Source organism: Diadema antillarum, unplaced genomic scaffold (assembly GCF_040938485.1).
Source record: "Diadema antillarum isolate AM-2024a unplaced genomic scaffold, OU_Dant_1.0 seq00000003_RagTag, whole genome shotgun sequence".
Classification (NCBI taxonomy): Eukaryota; Metazoa; Echinodermata; class Echinoidea; order Diadematoida; family Diadematidae; genus Diadema; species Diadema antillarum.
The window spans coordinates 366,333-384,051 of NW_027271125.1; the positions used below are offsets into that span (position 1 = coordinate 366,333).

The 17,719-nt window shown below is 40.3% G+C and overlaps 1 protein-coding gene across 1 annotated transcript; it reads right to left on the bottom strand.

Moving 5' to 3' along the window:
• Positions 1-2,633: 2,633 nt before the first annotated feature.
• LOC139724911 (piggyBac transposable element-derived protein 4-like) lies at positions 2,634-3,548 on the bottom strand. Its single transcript, XM_071636034.1, has one exon. It carries the CDS (start codon positions 3,546-3,548, stop codon positions 2,634-2,636), a length of 915 nt encoding a protein of 304 aa, XP_071492135.1.
• Positions 3,549-17,719: the final 14,171 nt, after the last annotated feature.

Genomic DNA, 17,719 nt, shown 5'->3' on the forward strand with positions numbered 1-17,719 from the left:
TCATATACTTGGCGAGCAACTCTCTTGCACTTCCTCTTCTACAAAATTTCGTGAATAAATTTGGCAAATACAACAGATCACAGTACTGTAGGCTGTCTTACTTGACACCTGACGCTGTTTTACGTAATTTGTGCAAAGTGCAACGTGATTTTGACCTTTTTTTAGCTTAGCTTTTTTGTTCTAATCTAAGATAGAACTAAGTGTACCCGTATAATCAAACCTTTTGTTGTGGAACTTGCCTTGATTCTTGTTTGTGTGTTGTTTGATATGTGTGTGTGTGTGTGTTCTTTTTTTTTTTTTTGGGGGGGGGGGTACTATCCATACAAACGATCAAGACGCAGCCTTTTTCAATATTCAATAATTGGTGCAATTTGGTCATACAAGAATGTCGTTAACTCAAATCTTTACTTCACAAAATAAGTGAAGAAGTCGAGGTAAAATTATTATATCTCTCTATGATATATGAATAACTTCAAATTATTGTTGTAACGTTAACCTCAATATCCATCTGTCCCTTCTCTCTCTCTCTCTCTCTTTCTGACAGAATCGCTTTGTCTCTCAAACTCTTGTTGTTACTAATACCCTATTGGCGAATTTCATTTCTTCTTTTTTTTCTCTCTCTCTCTCTCTTTTTTTTTTTGGGGGGGGGAGAACTATATACTCTAAAGAGGAATTGCTGTACAAGGCTTCGTGCATTGTTTCTTCGTACCTTGCGTCTCGTATGATTTGATGCGGATATAAAAACTGTTAGCTTACATGTTGACGTTGTTGTACAGTACGTTTGCATGGAGTGTATGATTTGATGAATTCCTTTGTTGTGCATGTTTTCAGCTTCGCTTATTATACTTTTCCAACCTTACATGCAACTAAGTGTGCTAATAATCATACTCTTGCTTTGTTTGTATGTGTGCTTTTGAGTCTTGTTTGTCGGTTGTTTATTTGATTTTGTGTTTTTAGGCGAAGAAGAAACTGACGACCTCGATCTATGTATGTATACAAATATATATATATATATATATATATATATATAGAGAGAGAGAGAGAGAGAGTAAGAAATATACGCATATAATATACTTATATATTTATATATATATGTATGTATATATACATATATATATATATGTATATATATATTATATGCACACATGTTTATTATTATTATTATTATCGTTATACTGTATGTCATAGATAACTATTTTTGGAACGTCGAGTTCCATTTCCATTCGTCACTTTCTCTCTCTCTCTCTCTCTCTCTCTCTGTCTTTCTGGCAATAGTATTCTCTCTTCAAACTGATCTCACTCCACATATACAACCTGTTACTGAATATACATTGCACCTTCTCTCGTCAATATCTCTAGATACTACTAGTATCCTTCAGTAGTTACATACACTTCAGTTTTGCAATCTCACTATAATTGATCAGCTTTGATCTGACATTACACACTCAGCAACGCTGATTAAATTACAAATAAGAAACAGATGAGTATAGTTTATCTCTTTCACTCGTCACTGTGAATAATGCTTTATTTTCAATTCCTCATTCACACGATGACTAGTGATATCCGGAAAAGAATTCACTGCTCTTACATTGACAACTTACATGCATGTAATATGTGGTGATATGACAATTACTTATTCAAATGCGATCGTGGAACTCGCTGTAAAATCATGACAGCGGCTACTTATTGTTGAAGAGCCAAGGAATAATTACACAATGACATAAATAACCCCACATAATCTAAAGTTTGATAAGATACACCATTGAATTCATAAACACAATATACCATCGAGATTCAGAATTGCCACTGACAAGTATACATTGTAAGTGTAATGAGCACTACACAAATCCATAATTCCATAATTTGTCGGACATATGTATGTATACAAAATAAATTACTAGTACAAGTTGATAATAAACTAGTGCTAGTGGCACAATCACTGGCATATCACTGGTTACTCATGGGGATCGATTTGACCCATAATATCAACCTTTTCTGATAATACAAGAACTTGTGAGCTACATCTCAATAAATTATCACATTGTCATTGATATTTTGTGTATAACCATATCATCAATATGAACGTTTATCTCTTTGTACAGTATTTGATTTTTTTAATGCTATTAATTACTATTTCGAAGACTTACGGATAATAAATAACCAATCCTTACAATTACGGGAATATCACCATTATTGAAATGTACATACATTGTGTGTACACTGTAAATAGGCAATGTAATATGAGAGATAACTTGGCAGAGAAATTCATGTCTAAAGATTTCACGTTACCCTGGCTAATGACATAATCATTGGTAACTGGGATCGATTTGACAGACAATAACCACCTGGTTTTGTGTACATGCAAATGAGTACAAGTGAGAGTACACGGAACGTTTCTTTTGGGGTGAAGTTCAGACAGATATCGCGATTATACTTCAATACATCTCAGTCTTGGATCGTAAAACCAATAATGTCCATGTAATTACAATGAATCATGCACCTGGAAATGCTTGCCATCTGTGAGCTGTAATTTGAACATGCATATTCTATAAGCAACGGTAGACAGGCCTATACACGACAAGTTCATGACATTGTTTAGAGTTCATGTCATCAGAAGACTCAGTGTTTGTGACCTATGATCGGAAATCTTTTCTGGTGTGGTAGATCTCGAAACACGGGATGCAACACATAGCAAGTCCACATTGTCGGCAGTATGTCCTCGTCTGTCTTCGCCTTCCCCTCCTGCGGTCCGAACACACGTAGCAGTCAGGACGATGTTGTCGATCTTCGAACTCTGCTGGGAAGTGGCGCTCAGTCAGTCTTGCCTCGTTGTCGGCGATGGGAGGTGACGGTGTCCGACGATAGCGAGATGCTCTGTAGCCGTTCAGCAGACCCTCAATCACCCGACATCTGAAGTCGCGCGTGGACATCTTGTGGCCAGCCATGCGAAATGCGATGTAAGCGTTCACGAGAGCTACTTCCATGGTGAAGTGGTAGGTTACGCGGTATCCCTTGATTTTCTTATGAGGGTAGCGGTAGTAGGACATGCGTTGATCCATTTTGTCCACGCCGTTCATGAACCTGTTGTACACGTCAACAGTTGCTGGCTTCTGAATCGTACGGCGACCTCCTTCGGCGTTCTTACTCCGTATCTGCTTCTGTTTGAGATCGTTGCTGCTGACGGTCGACAGCACGTTCACGAGTTTCACGTCATGCCAAGTCACTGCTGACATCTCCCTCCCTTTGGCGAAAAACACGGGATCGTCACCTTTCGCAAGGTGCAGACCACCACGTCGGATCTCTTCTGGAAGTCCTCGTCGGTTGCTCCTCACCGTTCCACAGGCTCCAAGTCCGTTCCGTGACAGATCCCCGTAGAGCTTTACGGAACTATAATAGTTGTCCATCACGATCACGCGATCCGTGTTGTAGAATGGCTCCGTCAGCTGTTTCACCAGGGCTTCAGTGGCGCTGTCCCCATTGTCTTGTCCCTCGGCTCCGACATACTGCCGCCACCGCAGACAAAATCCCGTTTGGGCGTCACAGAGCATCCAGAATTTTATCCCCCATTTCCGTGGTTTGTTTGGGATGTACTGTCTGTAGGAGATTCTTCCTTTGAACGGCGCCAAGCTCTCGTCGATTGACAGGTATCCCCCGGGAAGGAAATGCTCAAGGTACGTCGGCTGGGACATATCGATGAGGGGGGCGCGTCTTGTGAAGGGGGTCGAAACCGGGCTGTCCACGGGGCACGAGCTTCTCGTTGTCATTGAAATGAAGGAAGGTGTTCAATAGCTGAAATCGATTCCTGGAAATGACGTCGGCAAACCCAGGAGTCACTAAGATGTCGGAGTTCGTTTCCCAGTACTGAGGCACAGATGGCTTTGACACCAGTCCCATCGCTATTTGAAGTGCGGTGAAAGCGCGTATCTCCTCCTCATCGGTGTCCAGCCATACGCCGAATCGAGAAGCCTCTGGGAGGGGCGCTGGGCAATCGAAGAATTGTTGCGCATACTTGTTCGTTTCATCTGCTATGTGGGCAAAAGATGGGAGTCGGATAGAACTTCGTAAAAAAGTCCACTGGCTCCAATCCTTCAGCGTCGAAAAGTAGTCTGGGTTGGTCGTCATACACTCGTCGACTTGACTTGAATCGCTCGTCAGGCTCAAGTCTCCGCCAATCGTGATCGGAGAGTGGTTCAGCATGAGTTGTTGGATGAGGCGGAGGTAGATCATTGAGGTGGTCATCGTCACCTCCATCAGCTTCGTCGCCTGACGAGTCTTCAAACAGTGATTCACCGTGCTCTTCAAACTCCGGGGAGAAGACGTGAGGAATCACGTTCTTCTGTGCTTTCACTGCTACGAGATGATTGCGTGTCTTCTTCCCAGTTGTTATCTGACAATATCCTCGATTTCGAAGTCAGAGTCCAACATGAAATCACGGACCTCTTCGGCAGTGAACTCACGCCTTCGCCGTTTTCTCGGTGGAGCCATAGAAGCGAGCACACTTTAGCTCATTCAGGAGAGACTGATAGAGTATTTAGAGATTATGAAGCAGTAACGTTGTTGAATCGCAGGAGAGATCGAGATAAATGATGATCACTGGCAATTTCCCCCTTCTTATGTAAGTCAATGTGATCAGTTCGGGTGATAGAATAGCAGGATTAAAACTATCAACGTTCGATACCTTCGCCAATCACGTATAAGCAAAGGTTATTATAGCTCTAGAATAAAACTTTCGTTTGAAAGACCTGAAAAGAAAGAGTACCGCCTATTTCCAAAACCTAGCCTATAATAAAGACGCGGCACGCGTGAATAGATGTTTCATGGCCACCGCCACCTCACCGCGGATACAATAAGAGTGCCTTATTTGCATAGATGAAAGCGCCTACCGAAAGACCGCCACAAACAAAAGAAGGCCTTGACACCCAACCTTGGTCATGGTCTATTACATTCGAAAAACATGTGTCAGTATTTTGTTGGTCAAACTATGGAAATACATGAAAATATCCTGTCGAAACAAGAATATCGGTCTGTAAACACTCGTAAAATAATTGGGAATGAATGTTTTGAACTGGCAGTAATTCAATTGCGAATGTCAACCTTACCTTTTCCCTGTTATATTGTACCTTTTCTCCCAGCAGATTCAAACGCGTTAATAATTGTGACAAACTATAATTATCATGCAGTTGATTTTAGTCAGTAAATCTAAGTTTCATCAAATATGTCAGCGAACTAAACATTGTAATAAAATGAAGTACATTCATTTCAATAAACCATTACCATGTCGATTTAAAAGACACATGTACATATATATATATATATATATACACTCATATATACAGAGTGGGAAAAGATAAAGGCATTCATGGACGTATAGATAACGTACATGTTTCACGTATATACAGTATACACACATTCGTTGAACTACGTTCGTGAATGCCCTTATCTTCTCACCCTGGATGAATAATGAAGTAGCTACATGTACACTTGTTCTGTACAAGGTCGAGGCGCCTTCTCTTTCTCGCTCTGTCTCTCTCATTTTATATATATATATAAGTAACAAAAGATAAGTAACAGAAATACAATGAATAATACAATAATGTAAAATGAATTTTGTTATTGTTCTCTCAGTATCAACACTTGAGAAAGGGCGGCGAGACGCTCGAAAATTTGTGTGAAGAAATAAACCGTTGGTGAATACAGCATGAACTTTGTTACAGCTTTGTTACTTATCTTTTTATCTTGCCAACACGTGGGCTACCTTATCAACATATATATATATATATATATATATATTCATATTTTTAATACACATATGTGTATCTTTATAATATTAATAATTTTGCCTTATTCTGTTCAAATGTATGCAAATTGGTTGCTTTTTTGCGCGCTTTTGTGTTTACGTCCCAAGCCCTTGAAAAAGACTGGTAACTCCGTCGAAAGCTTGGGAGAGTAAAAGGCTATTAGTGAACATTACTGCAACGTCTGCGAGCAGTCTTTCCCGTCACACCTACACATAAATATAATTCAGCACCCACAACGTAGGAGGCCAAGCCCGCTTCACCTTATATGTTGTATATATATGATTATATATAATGAAACGTTTAGTCCGCGTGTTGGTACCAGTAGGTATAGAAAAGATGAAAAAGTAGAGTGGTAATGCATTTTGACAGTCTTCATCTTCATCATCATTTTTTCTGTCTACATGTATATAGAAATATATATATATATATATATATATATATATACCAAAATATATGTATCTTACATACAATTATAAATTCAGCAATGTTATAACAACTGCACTTGATAACCTAGGACGGCGCTTCTTCTCTGTCATAATAGTATAGGACAAAATATGTACCATGTAAAGCAGAACATAAAAATGCTTCTCCTTCATGCTTCAGTCAGATTTTTTTATCCCGTTTTGCAAAGCTTCTTCAGCATACATAATACCGTGTTGTTGTAGCCTATAAGAAAAGCAATCAGCTTTTGTGAGAAAAAGGAAAGAAAGAACACAGACAAGTTTCAAACGTAAAACTTGCCATTCATCTCTCTCATCTTGACCACACAGTGGTATAAACACGAACTAAAGATTTGCCACGCAAACGCTAAGAGGACGCTAATCAGGCAGATCATTATGTTCTGAACATGCGCGACACAGCCAACAGCCATGATCATTGTCCAACACGGGAGGCTGCGCCGTCTTGATGTTAGCGTCGCCGATCTGAAGAACTCGCTGTTACCACAGATCAGAATTGAAGATCTCGGGTAGTAGAATACCCATTTCCATGAATTTTGGATACTAGAGGTATTCACATGTGCATAAAAAAATCACACTATCGATCGAGATAAATGATGATCACTGGCAATTTCCCCCTTCTTATGTAAGTCAATGTGATCAGTTCGGGTGATAGAATAGCAGGATTAAAACTATCAACGTTCGATACCTTCGCCAATCACGTATAAGCAAAGGTTATTATAGCTCTAGAATAAACTTTCGTTTGAAAGACCTGAAAAGAAAGAGTACCGCCTATTTCCAAAACCTAGCCCATAATAAAGGCGCGGCACGCGTGAATAGATGTTTCATGGCCACGCCACCTCACCGCGAATACAATAAGAGTGCCTTATTTGCATAGATGAAAGCGCCTACCGAAAGACCGCCTCAGACAAAAGAAGGCCATGATATCCAACCTTGGTCATGGTTTGTTACATTCGAAAAACATGTGTCAGTATTTTGTTGGTCAAACTATGGAAATATATGAACTTATCCCGTCGAAACAAGAATATCGGTCTGTAAACACTCGTAAAATAATGGGGAATGAGTGTTTTGAACTGGCAACACCTCAATTGCGAATGTCAACCTTACCTTTTCCCTGTCATATTGTACCTTTTCTGCCAGCAGAATCAAACACGTGAATGATTGTGACAGACTATATTATCGCGCAATTGATTGTGGGCTGTAAATCTAGGTTTCATCAAGTATGTCAACGAACTAAATATTGAAAAGAAATTAAATATTCATTTCAATAAAGCATTGTCATGTCGATTTAAAAGATATACATACATACATAATATGCAGAGTGGGAATAGATAAAGGCATTCATGGACGTATAGATAATTCAACGTACATGTTCCACGTATACACACATTCGTTGAACTACGTTCGTGAATGCCCTTATCTTCTCACCCTGGATGAATAATGAAGTAGCTACATGTACACTTGTTCTGTACAAGGCGCCTTCTCTTCCTCGCTCTCTCTCTCTCTCTTATATGTATAATATATATATATATATAATATATATATGTATATATATATAACAGCAACAAATGGTTTCTTCTCGGAGTCCTAAGAAAGTATAGATTCACTACAGTAGGTCAATATAAACTCCGTTGGAGACGTAAAGTGTCAAATGTATTGACTTGACAAAGCCCTATGGGCGAAAATGCGTCAAATTTATGTCTCCAACGGAGTTTATATTGACCTACTGTTGTGAATATATATATATATATATATATATATATATGTATATATATATATATATATATATATACCTTTATATACGATTTTGCCTTATTCTGTTCAAATGTATGCAAATTGGTTGCTTTTCTGCTTTTGTGTTTACGTTCCAAGCCCTTGAAAAAGACTGGTAACTCGGTCGAAAGCTTGGGAGAGTAAAAGGCTATTAGTGAACATTACTGCAACATCTGCGAGCAGTCTTTCCCGTCACACCTACACATGAATATAATGCAGCACCCACAACGTAGGAGGCCAAGCCGCTTCACCTTGTATGCTATATATATATATATATAGATTATGATTATGTATTATGAAACTCATAGTCCGCGTGTTGGTACCAGTAAAGAAAAGATAAACAAGTAGAGTGGTAATGCATTTTGACAGTCCAACAGTGCTATTTATTAGCACATTCGGACTTTCAAAATTCATTACCATTCTACTTCTTCATCTTTTCTACCGACATGTATATAGAAGTATATATATATATATATATTTTGACAGTAATGTTATAACGACTGCGCTTGATAACCTAAGACGGCGCTTCTTCTCTGTCATAATAGTATAGGACAAAATATGTACCATGTAAAGCAGAACATAAAATGCTTCTCCTTCATGCTGCAGTCAGATTTTTTTGTTTATTCCGCTTTGCAAAGCTTCTTCAGGATACATAATACCGTGTTGTAGCCTATAAGAAAAGCAATCAGCTTTTGCGAGAAAAAGGAAAGAAAGAACACAGACAAGTTTCAATCATAAAACTTGCCATTCATCTCTCTCATCTTGACCACACAGTGGTATAAACACGAACTAAAGATTTGCCTCGCAAACGCTAAGAGGACGCTAATCAGGCAGATCATTATGTTCTGAACATGCGCGACACAGCCAACAGCCATGATCATTGTCCAACACGGGAATCTGCGCCGTCTTGATGTTAGCGTCGCCGATCTGAAGAACTCGCTGTTACCACAGATCAGAATTGAAGATCGCGGGCAGTACAATACCCATTTCCGTGAATTTTGGATACTAGAGGTATTCACATGTTCTTAAAAAAAATCAAACTATCATTTTTTAGCTCTGTATTATTCAATTTTCAAAACAGATTCAAATTCTGTCCATTCCAGTTGCATTACTCCTGTCTCGATACCGGTGGGACGTGGCTGTTGTGATGAGTCCGTACATGTATTTCCATAACCATCCTCCATCATGTCTATAGCAACGTGGATTGACTGTATGCATTGTGCCAACGATTTTCGTGTACATTTTTCAAGAAGTGATTATGTCAGTAATGCATCTAATTGTTATCAAAAAAAGAAAATCAACAAGCTGTATACAGGTACTTGAAATACGTGGGGTACCTTGTATGAAGAATGTGGTAATGACAGGGTGTTGAAGGAAGGCCTCTGATTTCGACGGACTGTGAGAAAAAATAGGAAATGATTATCATTAGCGCAGATAGGGTCTTTACCAAGAAAGAAGAGTCAATCAGAGCAACGTACAGAACAGAAACCAAGAATTCAAGAGACCTCCCCTGATGGTAGCATAAGTTGTGAAGATTTTGCATGTTCAAAGAAAGCTTTAGTTCATGAATAAACGCAGTATAAGCATATACAAACTTCGCCTTTTGTGAGAGTTCTTTCGGTCGACTTTCAAATGCAGTGAGCATCGCGGAGCTGCAAGAAAACGATACATGTTTTATGAAGACTAGAAGAGCCCTATGATAGTTATAGTCGAAGCCTGTGAATGAAACTTATATACTAGCGTGACACCTACGCTTTATTGAACATGGTTTGAGTTTTTAGGTCAGTAAAACACGTTTCCAAATTAATCTTTGACAGGAATTACTTCGACTCCCTTTGCCTATAGCATATTTTGCTTCATTTCTGTGCACAACAAAATATGAGTTTCAGTACCACCTGTGTTCTGCATTCATTCCTTGAAACCCTTCAGTTTGTAGCGAAATGAAGCATCATCCTATATGCATCCTACAGCATACGAGTGATTGCATGGATGTATACGAAACTACAAACGTGAAAAACAGCTCATTCTGTATTTGGCGTGTACATGCATTCATTTATTATGTATAATTATTATCATCATTGAGCGTATCTAATTGAACTCATGAACCAGACGGCGAAAACTTCCCCCTTCCTTTGCAGCGATAGTGATTACTATTGACATTGAGATTATCGTAACTTCACAGTCAATTATGCCTAATGTGAATAACAAGTCAACGATCAGAAATGAAGAAGTTGAGGGGCAAGATATAAAGAGAGAGTGAGGGAGAGAGAAAGAGAGGGTGAGACAGAGCACATACTTTGATTTATGCAAAGGCACGATCAGTGATCGAAATCATAAAAATTGATAAAGAAAAGTATGAATAATGAAGCTAGCATTCTACGCTACACCGGGACGACTGAACTTCGACAGTATAGAGTGTAAATACTGTTTCTGCTAGAGAAAAAGATGACACTCTGAGTTACAAGACGTGTAGTGAACAGAATTAGCAGCAATAAGAAAAGCGCCTCAGATCTTCCGACAGAAGATAGCTGTATTGACTATACTGCTGAATAACGTAAACTAATCAGGAGCGATTAGCGAGTAAGGAGACGTAATTTCAAAAGAGAGATAATGACATCAAAAAAGCCCACATTAGCAGAGTTTCTAAAGGTTGTCTTTATGTTTGTAGTTTCTTTTCGTTGTTTGTTTGTTTGATTGATTGTCATCTTGTTTCTTTGCTTGATATTTTGTTGCCCCGGCGGCTCAATCCCACTTACCAGCATTGCCTTCTTCTTTATAGCTGCTACACGGGTACGATGATTTTTGAAGTCCTTTGATTCTCTCTTTCTATCATTTTGCATCATGGTAATTTTGTTGGAAAGATTTTAGTTTTTACTGCACCTCAAATGTTTTCCCTTATGTTTTTTTTTTTTACCTCAAATAACGTGATCATACTAATCATATAATGTTTAACAATTTTATATATATTTTCTTTTTTTTTCAAAACATAAGGATGCGTGCTTGACTTGATCATATTCTTTGATGTGTGGATGCATGACTTTCGCGACGGATGAGTGCTAGACTTTACATTCTGATTTTGCAGTTTTCTCCGATATTACTAAGGTTGTGAGACGTTAGCGGTTAAAATGTCGGGAAATGAATCTGCCGTCATGCGAAGGTCCAGCATCAAAACACTTTTCCGAAGTGAAGTACAATTTCTGGGATACCTCTAATATCGCTGATATTCTGTTTGTAAGTGTTACCCAACACCCAATGTACCGATCACGTCAAAAAGCAAAGTAATAGATTTTTTCACATGGTCATAATATTGGTGCGATACGAAAATGAAACTCACTAAGCTCCAAAATAATTTCAGTAAACAATGATATTGTTACCGATCAAAATCTTTTGAAATATTCAGAAATACGCAAACCAAAAATCACTCTCTCCATTTCTTTACGCCTCCCCCCCCCCCCCGAATCACCGCACTGCAGTGCACGCAAATGAACTATCAGTAACCTTTGTTTATTTCATATGGATGTGTAGTTCTTGGTCTGTGTGCCATTATGTCCTTCATTTTGAAATAGACTAATTAGTTTGAGAATTTCATATTCCTACAAAACGATGTTCGCATACAGTTCGCGGGAATATTAGACCTAGATGAGGGTCTGATTGCTCTTCAAAATCTGGTGAACGTTTCAGAATGAGGATTATGTAGATATGTGTAGTGCTATATTTTCAAATTCCACTTTGTTCCACGTATCTGGTTTCAGCCAGCGCTAGGCGCAACAAGCACGTGGCTTCAACTGCAGGTTTCAGCGGCTGTCCTCGTGGTGCTGTGAGTAAATCGCTTGTTGTGAGCCAAACACGCGTCGTTGTTATGAAGTTACTAAGGTTACACTTTAGTCATGCCGCGATCGCTTTGGTGGTGGGTAGCTACGCAAAACAAGGAACTGACCATTGATCGATTACTCGTAGACTTTTGATGAAATAATAAGGAAGGCATGCGCCGCATTGTCAATAAGATATTTTTTGGTCCGACAGTGTAGCACATTGTTCAAGGCATCCTCGGATTATCTCCGCCTGTGACCATGGGCTCGCACGCCAACGAGCCCCTCACCGACAAAGGACTGCCGATTTCAATAGGGCACGCTCGCCCCTCACACTAACAAAAGAGGGATTACTGTTGGCACTTCCTGCTCAAATGGATAAAAGAGTGGAAAGACTCTCCTCCAAGACCCGGGACAATTACCTTTACTCTCAAAGAGGAACCGGGACTAAATAACCAAAGTTTGGGAATGAACTACTCGGTCAAAAAAGTAAATTGCATGGGCAAAACAAACTGCGAATATCTTTGAAAGTATACGACTCTAGTTGACAAATGTGGTATCATTCGAAAGAAAAAATGTATATCTAAAACTTTGTCACAGAGTCAAACACACGTTCTATTGAAGAAAATTCACAATTAATTCTTCCTTTTCATGCTACCCAAAATTTCTTAATAATTTTTTTATGATATGATTTCTTTCAGCAATATTTCAAATTAGGATAAATATTACTGCAAACTGACGACATGGCACGAAAGAATTACCATTTCTCCACATTTTTTGTGCAGACAACATTTCAAAACAAGCAGTAATTACAGAGATATGACAGTTTGAAATTACCCTGTCTATCCAGATTCGGAGCTTCCGAGCACTGGCTAAAAATCTCTGGCACGTTAGGGGTTTTGGGCCTGGCACATTAAGAGTTAAGATACCAAACTCAAGAGTAATATAAAAGGATAGGTCTTTCAAAAAATATACAAAACTTAAGATTGACTTGATTGAACCATTTCACTTAAAATGACTCCGATCAGTTCTAATAAAAAGGACCCCTTAATCTTGAGGCACTCTCACCTGACCTATTACAAAATCTATCTCAAAGCCTATTGAATAAGTTGATAGTTGTTACCGACCCTTCCATCTACACCTGGGAAATAGATAGCTAGATCTAGGGAGACTTCCAAGGCGTTCGCACGTGGACTAAAAAATATACATTAGCTGCCCATATTCAACGGCCGACGTCCCCACGAAAAAGACGCCGTCCAGTCAATGCAACACGTCTCCTGAACCTGCGACCTCCTTCAGTTCAAGAAACGTGTTGAACTTTCCAAAGGTTAAACAAACGATCGAACAGCCCATGGGCATGTACCTGTCATAATAAAACTTGCTAACAATGCACATCCCTAACAATTGAAAATCCCCAAAATGGACTGGCAACAGACGAAAGGCTGATTTCACCTCAACACTTAACATACATACACCAATGACTAGTACTACCCAATGACTAAACCATGAATCATTCAATACTCGCCCGGGGTCTTCTTTGGGACCAACCCCACAGCCTGAACACCAAAATTATAAAATGGCGGAGTTTTGAAAGGCCCTACGATGCGGCCGAATACAATTTCTTTTACAGTTTATTATCCCATACACTTTATACAACCATACCCCGATTTCAAGTTCCTCGACAAAACTATAACTCTTTGTCCTTTTTTAAGGGGCCTAGGCCTAGCCTAGACCTATACCCATTTAAAAGCTTTACTAACAACCTTCCCATAAAGACTGAGCATCCTGCGCGTTTGAATAACGAGTAAGAAGTCTCCATCCTGGCCCACAACCGTGTGGGTTCGTGTTGATGGAGGCGGCGGCATTGTGTGTCATTATCCATCATCCAGAGCCCCCAAACCTAACGGTTAGCAGCAGTACGCACGATATCATTAGGGTGTCTGTAGCATTTTTGCAACTTTTGAAATTCTATAAAAGGTGGATTATAAACTATTTCATATGAAAGAAAAATATGTCATAAGCATATATATCAAATTTCATGGCAAAATAACTATTCTATCTCGAGAAATTCAACTTTCAAATCACTGCAATATTACAACTTTTTTTGGACGAGCACGCACGAAAATGTGTCCAAATCATGTTTGCAAACAAGGCCGGTAAGTAGCATTCGCGTGCAGATCGCCAGCGACCGGTTAATGAGCGTACAGCGGATTGCTAAAACGCGTAACCAGCGCAGAAGCCACGCCCCCTCGTGTCGTCATAATACATGTTGTGCGTACATATACAGCGCTCAGCGTTGTGAATGAATACGTAGCGCATGCATTCCGGCCCAGCCAACATCGGCGGACGAGCTAGCGAGCGTGCATTTGAGTGTATTATTGTACTACCTACACACTGTACACACACGCTATATGCGCTACACTACGTACGTGTGTACACACGTACACAGCTGGCTACTGAATGCGACGACTACATAACACGTTGATGCTGTCGAGATCTATCTATGGCAGTTCGCAGGTCATGTGAAAATGTTATATGGCTATTTAGCCATGAATGCCACTTTACCACCATTCGTGGCTGAAGAGTATAGCTTCCAAAATCGTTGCTTGCCCTTTTTTGTCGATTGGAAGTTCAGTCGTAAAAATCGGTATTTGTACCTACCTTCCACCGCGGTACCGCTTCACAATTGACTTGCCTGATATGGTGCGTTGTGTAGCCTAGGCCTATCTGTTGAGTCACTGTTGTGCTGCATAAGATCGCGAGAAAGACTGTAACTCGTGCATCGTTAGTGCACTTTTCTGTTGAAGTATTAAAAAAAAAAGGAATATGACTCTACATGGTCATTCGTTTGGATTGCTAACTCATACATTGTAGGCCTGTTATGATCATTATCAATCCAGTAATAGTACATGTACTTTGACTACGTTGAAACTGATGCGCCAGGTGGTTTACGAGCGTGTTACATACATGCACATTGTGAATGCTGGGCAATCGTAACCCCCATAGAACTCAGTGCTGTAGAACTATCGCAAGCGAAGCGACGTGACAGCTAGCTAGCTAGCTCAGTCTGTTTTCAGTGGCACGGGTGTGCGCGCGCGCACGTACTCGTAAGTAGACACACACACAGCGATCTAGCGAACTACATTGTATGTAGCTACGTAGCTAGCTACCTTGCGACGGTAGACACACTGCTGACCTACACGTGTAGGTCCGTGAGATACACACACACACACACAGCGCGCGAGCTAGCTGCATGCGCGCCATGTGGCGGGGAATATAATGCGTGTAGATTTACATATGTATGAGCGTATTTGCTCGGACGTTACTATGGTTGTTGCATACGAAGCCACGCCTAACACGTTCGCTGAGATCAAAAAGTTATTGCAAGGGGTATCTTCTAGGCAAAATCCCCGGTCCAAGACGTGGAGCTAGCGAAAAACCGACCTCACCATCGGATTCAGCACATCCTAAACTACTCGCATGCCACACGCTGGTACAAGTAGCGAAGCAGACGCCGAGATATCGAGATAGGTGTGATTCTAACGACATTTACACCAATTTATCGTCGGAGTCATGTACCAGCGCTTTGATAGATTATGGAGCAAAACTTCCTCTTTCATATGATACCAAATTTGTTAGGATTCGATAGCGGCATGGACCGGGGATTTTGCAATAAATGCGATTTTTTAGCACAAAACGCGGGGTCAAAACAGCGTAGGCGCGCGACTCCATTGTGTTCTATGGGGCTTGCGTGTTGTAAGATAGGGGCGCGTTTTGTCCGAAGGTTGGCAGTGCGCGATCAGACACCCTAATATCATGTCCACTTAAACAAGGTCACGTGCCTTATTAATGTTTGTCGGCTTTAAATGGATGCAATTAAAAACCAAAAAGGCGCTCGTCCATTGCTCAATGGAAGTGATGCGTGGGGCCCTGCGTTGTGGTTGCAGCTGAATGGTAGGCCTATGGTGCTATGCCCTAGGCTCGGCCTACTAACGTTTTAATAGAGGTTTCAAGAACCAAACACCTCTAAAAATAATAGTAATACTAATACTGAGCAATCATAATAATACCATGATCATATCGTCCCCTTGGGCTGGGGCATTTTTTTTTAAATAATTGATATTACAATAATATCTACCAAAGGAACAACGCCAACGGAGCCCAACTCATCCCTTGCCATTATCATCAACGAGGGGGTATCATGCTCCTGCACCACTTCATCCACAGCCATGCCAGTGCCAGTGAACTCATTCGCTCCATTCCTCCACTAACGTTAAAACGTTATAAACACTAATTTTCCAGTTACTACAGGCCAAGAGGCTTGCATACTTTGCAACTCACCGCCGGCCCATACCGCCATAGCTGTCTCTGATGCAGCGGCCCTGGCCTTGGTGGTGCAGCCGATGAGCTTGCTCCCCATGTCGAATGAGGTTGAAGTTGATGTAGACATCCTTCTAGCTGAGCATGTCCAAATACCGTCACCGACAGCTTCCCCGGAAGGCCCGGCCACTGCAGGGCCCCCGGACTGCATCTCATCACCTGCATTCAGCTTGGAATGACTTTCTGCCCTCGATGCCGGCCTCCTAACGTTAGTAGCCAGCCCGAGCTGACGGCGGCCGGGCTCTATTGGCTGGGCCCACGGCTCGCCCTGCCTTAGACTCGGAACTCGCACGCTACTCCCTCTGCTTGAGCTTCCGCTGCAAACGAAATCAGTGATTGTCCCTTCCCGAACAAATTGAACAAATAGCGATTAAGACAACTTAGGCCGAACTCGAAATCACCGCAAAGGTAGGCCTACCGTTATATGCCATTTCAACTTGAAGGTAATTCCTAATACCAAGTTCTGGTCAAATAACAGTTACAACCCGAAAAAGGGGGTTTAATAGTATAGGTGAATGAAATCATGCAGAACCAAGAGCTACAATGAACCGATCTCCATTAAAACCAAGTGCATAATGAAGGGGTATGCATTTCTCTTCCCAACCGCTACGCTTAACTCGAGTGCGCGCCACCCCGAATCTATTTTTGATCATAACCGCAAAGCGGTCTGTTTGAAATTAACAACATTATAATACATTGTATGTGCGCGTTCCCACGCCTCACCAAGGTTGGCCACCTACCGGCGGCTCCTGTGAAGTAAAAGGTTAGCTGCCGTCTGTAAACCCATTTTAACAACTATGGCTGTTAAAGGGAAATATATATATACATATATATATATATATATATATATACATATATATATATATATATATATATATTATTTACATGCTTATGTCCTGAGAACTCTTGTTTATATGTCAGTTATTTGCGAATATGTTTGATATTGTCATACTTATTTTTGTTCTATACAAGTGGAGAATAAAACTTACTGGAACTGAAACAAGGAAACTTTCTACAAGATACCATTATGTCATTAAAAAGAACAAATGTTTGGCTTTTTAAAAGTCATGGCTGCAGAGAAGTTATTGGAGCTCAAGCAGAATGTACTTATAGTATCCTAGTGTCACCAATAATACAGAAAAAAAATCACGAAGTGGGGATCTTATCAGCAATGCTTCCTCAAGGCTTTCGAAAGGATTTCGTAGTTCTTATCATATAGAATATGACTGCGAACGCTTGGGAGTGATAGACTTTGTTCTTGTCAACACACATGTCAAATAAGAATGCTCACATATTGATTAAACTTTAATTTGCATGTTAAGGGCGGTAGGTAGCTTTGATAATACATAATATGTCATTTTGTAACGACTCGAATGTGCGTCCTGATAACATAACGATTTGATTTCCTCTTTAAACAATGAGCCTCACAACTACTTCTGGAATCTGTACTGAACGTCTTAGTTATTTGTAAATATCTCAATTTAAGAATGGAGTTAACTAC

Bases quoted from the DNA above. Each gene is read 5' to 3' on its own strand.
- LOC139724911 (XM_071636034.1), bottom strand. From the start codon at position 3,548: ATGCTCTGTGACGCCCAAACGGGATTTTGTCTGCGGTGGCGGCAGTAT.